At 38.0% G+C, this 5,674-nt stretch overlaps 1 protein-coding gene across 3 annotated transcripts; it reads right to left on the bottom strand.

Moving 5' to 3' along the window:
• Positions 1–379: 379 nt before the first annotated feature.
• Positions 380–4,143, bottom strand: LOC121191934 (CMP-N-acetylneuraminate-beta-galactosamide-alpha-2,3-sialyltransferase 1-like). 3 transcript variants are annotated; one of them, XM_041053404.1, is made up of 8 exons: positions 4,052–4,143; positions 3,213–3,324; positions 2,467–2,607; positions 2,190–2,386; positions 1,833–2,012; positions 1,117–1,162; positions 900–1,019; positions 380–637 (listed from the first exon to the last, which is right to left on the bottom strand). In XM_041053404.1, exons 1-8 carry the CDS (start codon positions 4,126–4,128, stop codon positions 470–472), a joined length of 1,041 nt encoding a protein of 346 aa, XP_040909338.1. In that variant the 5' UTR covers positions 4,129–4,143; the 3' UTR covers positions 380–469. The 3 variants fall into 3 exon arrangements, with proteins under 3 accessions (XP_040909338.1, XP_040909339.1, XP_040909340.1); XM_041053406.1 differs by having other exon boundaries at positions 472–637; positions 959–1,019; XM_041053405.1 differs by lacking the exon at positions 4,052–4,143 and having other exon boundaries at positions 2,467–2,743; positions 3,213–3,343.
• Between the last annotated feature and the right edge of the window lie 1,531 nt (positions 4,144–5,674).

The raw sequence follows: 5,674 nt of genomic DNA, 5'->3' as shown, positions 1-5,674 counted from the left end.
TCTGAAGCAAAGTGGAACATTAAACATAGTAATGTGTTAGAAATGGATAACTGAAGAAAATAAACAGTAGCAGGTGGGTGGAGCCAGGACCACAGACAGAGAACATGCAGCTCCGGAGCCAGAGATACCTGCAGGAAGGTACAGAGAAAGAGAGACCAGAGAGACACAAGCACAGGACTACGGGAGAGAGAGGACACAGAGTTAATGACATGTAATAAAGGTTAATAAATGCCCACTCTGTGACATAAATTCATAGTTCTTATTTAAAGATTTTGTTATTCTTATTTTCTTGTGTGGGTATGTGTGTATACATCTTACACAACTGTTTAATTCTTCATTTTCCATCCCTGAGTAAGTCATTCATTTATGTTGTGCTTTGCATTGCACACTACTACTACTACTGCTACTCTAATAAGAGTTAGTGCACGGTTAGGGAGGGAGTCAGAGCAAAGTTGTCGCTTGAGAGAGATCACCACCCTCTATAAAACTGGAGTTTTTCTTGCTCCGCTAGCTGCTGGATGATTTCATACTCATGAGTTCCAGGATGTGGTCCAGTTTTTAAGTTTTTGTTGCTCAGCAGCTCCCAGTAATGGCTCCAGTTTCCCTCTTTGTCAGCTCCAAAGCCAAACACATGGACCTATGGAAAAAAAAAAAAAGGCAGACCATGCAAATCATGACTGTTTTTCCACAGAAGCTAAGGCAGATGAACAGTATGCTGTCCGTCTTTCTCTTACAGTGTAGTCACATTAGGATGGCATCACTCCAGGGCCAGTGTGCACAGGAGGTGCTAAATAGCACAAGGTTATTTGTCTTTTTTATTGGTTATTGCCAATCATTAGTGTGTTACAGCTAAACAGCTGGCATACACAAACAGACATCCAAATTAAAAATTAACTCACCTCATCACAAATGTGCAAGGCAAGAACCAAAGCCATGAAGCCAGTGGATGGATACCTGCCCTTTTTTTCCAGCCATGTGTGATGAACATACATCATGAAAGCTGGGCTGACCACCATCACCTGTCATAAACCACAATTACTTTGAAGTTACATTTATGAACCAGTACCTTTGCAGCTAATAATATTTATTGTTGAATGCATTGAAAATAACACTCACCAAGTCCTTGTTAGCTTTGATACTTGATTTTACTGGCACATATGACCTTTAGGAGATAATATAAAATGTCAAAATCAAACTAAAACTTTATTATAAAGTTTATCCTATGATGAAGTTCTGTTTCACCTAAGCTACACCAAACTCTGTAGACTTTTTTGAAGAAATTTACACAATGAAATTACCAAAGGGCATGTGGATGAGCTTTTTCCCTCATGTATGCTGGTCGTTAATGGCTCAGATTGGGAGCAACACCAATCCTCAACACTTCCTTGATTAATAAAATTCAAACTATTAGAAGCACCTTGAGGCTTGTCGCAGCTTGTTGATGTGCTGCTTCTCTTGAGTATGGGAATAGTTCATGGTTGTGGCACTGGCATTGAATGTTTGCATTGGATGCAAATTTTATTCTGCAGGGTTAGCTAATAAGTAATATCATATAGTATAATCAGTATAATCAAAAGTTTTAGAAGACCCCAATTTTTCCAGCTATTATCAAAATTTAAGCAGCTCAAGTCCGGTGAATGATATATATATATATATATATATATATATATATATATATATATATTTTTTTTTTTTTTTTTTTTTTTTTAAATTTATAAGTGTGTGTGTGTGTGTGTGTGTGTGTGCGTATGTATGTATGTATATTTAATTATGCCCTATTTATTTACTTAATTACATGATCACATATATAGAACAATAAAAACATGACTCACGATCCAGTAAATCCTGTAGTGAAGGCTTGAGTGAGCCACTCAATATCTTGTATTTTAAATGGAACCAACACAAGATGAGTGGTGTTGTCTAAGTCTACAGCACTCTCTGGATAAATGACACGATGGGTTGTTCTGTTCCCAACATCTGCTTCGTAGCCTTTGGTCCTTGCATGGTTAATTCTAATTAGCACAGAAGGACATATGTCATCTGTTAGTGTACATGGCAGAAGTAGACTGAGGGATTGCTTGAATGTATTTTCTGACAATGAGGAAGAAATGTTCAGAATTTGTCCCAGTGTCTCTAACAAATACTCAAAATGTTGTTCAAAGACTTAAACAGCTTTTCTAAAAACGTACCTTATGATAATGTCATGGAAATCTATCAGAGGTCCATAATGTGATCCCTTCAAATTACCAGAGTTCCCCACCACAGCACAAGTCCTGCAGCGTTCAGGGCTGGGTTCTACAACATCTGGAATGGGTGGGAACAGCTTAAACAGGTTGCCCACTGCTGTGCTATAGGAAATGAAGTTGCGTTTTTCAGCCTGTAAGCCCTGACCAAACAAACATGAAATGCTGTTAGATCAGTCATCACCAGCTGCTACATTAGTTTTCTTTTAAGTTGCCAATTTACCTTCCACCATGTGAAGACATCCTCTGAGAGGTTGCCACTTGCTGACAAAAAGGGCTCAACTGATTTGTTGAAACGCTGCTGAAACCACAGGTCCTCTTCTGACAAACATTTCTCACAAGCACAGGGGCTTGTGTCCTGGACCTGGATGGTGTTTGAAACATGTTCCCTCAAAAACACACAGACACTGGAGATACAGAGCAGGAAAATGAAGCCCAGTTGTAACCTCTTCATGGCTGTGTGATCTTGTGTTGGCTCGTGAGTGTGAAACTGTTTCAATCTGAAGGCAAAGTGTGCAGTAAAATACGAAGTGAGTCTATAGTCATGAATCAGAACAAAGTATAGTATCATATTTATTTTACAGCTGACGACAGCTGAGAGCTGATTACATAAAGTCCACTCATATACACTCACTACATGAACTCATCTCAACTTCAGCAAAATACAGCTGCCAGTTATGAAGAGAAGTGAACATCACAGAACACATTAAGGTCTGAGATTTTATACAAGCAAAAATTGTATTGCTATTTTATATTATAATCAATACTGCTACCTCTAATAACAATAATGATGATCATCATCATATAATAATTAGTTTTTAGTGCTAGTATTTTTCTTGATTCTTGTTCATTTATGAGCCAAAATATACCTGAAAGCTATGAAAATGACCTTCTCAGTTAAATTAAAAACAAAATAGAATCGTCATTCATTCTCTATTAATGTTGAATTTAGTCTTTTTTTTTCCTTACCTGATCAGAGAGTAAATCCGCTTCTGTTCCAGTCAAATGTAGCAGCCTTTTATGCCAGTAAAGAGCACAGGAGGATGATGACAAATGATTAGTGAAATGTCCGTTGACCCATCTTAAATAAATTCCAGGGGGAAGTAATGCGAGAGTGAAGTTACCACATCTGAGGCAAAGGTGTAGGAAGGTGTGGTTTCTAAAACGGTGTCCAAAATACCTGAATACATTAATAATTATTATTTTCACCCTCTTCTCTCTTTTTATGCAGAATATTTTAGTCCTCCAGAGAGAAATTTGAACGTTGTTAAAAGCTATGATTTTTTCTTTTTTTTTTTGGAAGTTTCGTAAACTGTACCGACTCCACCACCTCAGATCTCAGTTTGTTCTGACAAATAAACTCAGATCTGCGCGACGCAGATCCCTTCTAACGGAGTTCGTTTCATCCCAGAGTAATAGACTCTGGGATAGTCAGATCACACTTAATTATCAACGCACACAAAAACTGTGTGCAAACATGCATACAAACATACATAAAATAACAACAACAACAACAACAACAACAATAATAATAATAATAATAATAATAATAAAATATAGAAATAATGTAAAAATGGTAGTAGGACGTGAGAAGCTTTCTGCCAGTAATCAAGGTCCTAAAGAGTCCGGTTCCATGAGGCGGCTCAGAGCCCAGCTCCCCGCTCTGCTTCAAAATTTGACAAAGACAATAAGAAGGAAACCAAAATATAATATGAATTCCACCGCGTGTACTTTAAAAATAAAGCACGTGTAAGTTGATTAAATTCATTCTTTCCTTCATCAGATGACTCCGGGGGATAATAATTCACTTTAACATTAGGAGCTGATGAGATGAGTAGCGAAACTGCAGGAGAAACTGATTCCTACGGATCAATAGTACGTTCATTGATAAGATGATTGATAAGATTATCCTGACATATCAGAGGGGGAAGTCGTGTGATGCGCTTCAGTTGAAGCCGAAAAACTTAAAAACAAAATGATATTTTAAAAAAAAACGAAAACAAAATATAATGGCTGTGGATCAACAAACTAAAGAAGCATGTCGGAAAACAGTGGGAAGTACACACAGACCACTGCTCACAGACACACGGAGATGATGCAGCCGATTGGAGAAGACGCAGCAGGTGAACTTCATTTTCGAGAGCGAGTCTTACACTGAATATTCCGGATTTACTGCAAACACTTATGCGTCTGCAGTAAGTCTGGCATATCCAGCGTAAGGCTAACTGCAAACACGCATGACGCACATGATAATTCCAAATACTAATAATAAGAACAATTATGAATAAACATTATACATCTGTCTGTGAACTTTATGGCAATCTTTTTTTTACTCTTATTTTGCTCAGGAAGTAAGGATTTTCCCAACTGATAAAGGAGATATGAAAATGTTTATTATTGGTTCTGGCACACACTGACATCATTTTCAGCATCTTCATCAATGCAAACACAGGACAATACAAACACTCCCCAGTTAATTAGATGTAATTTTATCCAGTGTCAGCTCATGTGTCCAGCTCTCACTCTAAACAGACATGTAGCTGTTAGTTGGTGCAGATATTTAGAAACTACCTATTTTAATTTTGCAACATATAATTAAGTTCTTTTACTTTACCTATTATAAATTATGAAGCGCATTATGAAGATACAGGGACTCTTTCATCCTTAGACCTATACTGTGCTGAAAGTCTGGATTAAAGAAAACTAGTCTTGTGTAAATAGCAGCAACATGTGGACTCAAATGCTCATTCAGGCTCTTGCAAGGTTTTATTGACCTGTAATCACAAAAGCCTACTTGGCAGTTTACACAGGAGATACGCTTCACGTTGCTGAGAGGACCACACTTGAACAAGATTAGTGTACAGAGTTCTGGTAGCAGACTGTAAATGTACTTTGTCCTGAAGCATCCTCTTCCTGTTAAGTCCTTTGTGTCTCTTGTCATCAGTGCACTCCCTGAATGATGATGTGGTCAATGCTAATTTACATCTTGTGCTGACAGAGCGATACTTTAAAACACATAGCACAAAATGTTTATTAGCTATTAAAAGCAAGTAAAGAACAAACCAGAATGAATCCATGATAAATACCTGTTATGAGGATAAAACAATACAAAATAAGCCGAGAGACATCAGAGGTGAGACTCACCACAGCAGAGACGTCCCTCTGCTTAAACATCATCATTATTACACTGGAAAAACTAAAAGAACAAAATCTCACTTTCAAAGTTAAATTCATTCATTTTCTACCGCTTAATCCTCTGTCAGGGTCGCGGGGGAGCTGGAGCCTATCCCAGCTGACTATGGGTGAGAGGCGGGGTACACCCTGGACTGGTCGCCAGTCAATCGCAGGGCTGACACACAAAGACAGACAACCGCACACGCACACTCTCACACCTACAGGCAATTTAGAGTAGCCAATTAACCTATCCCATG

This window comes from Toxotes jaculatrix, chromosome 13 (assembly GCF_017976425.1).
Source record: "Toxotes jaculatrix isolate fToxJac2 chromosome 13, fToxJac2.pri, whole genome shotgun sequence".
NCBI classification, from domain to species: Eukaryota; Metazoa; Chordata; class Actinopteri; family Toxotidae; genus Toxotes; species Toxotes jaculatrix.
Note: the sequence above shows the minus strand (reverse complement) of the source record. Positions and strands in the feature narration are given on the sequence as shown.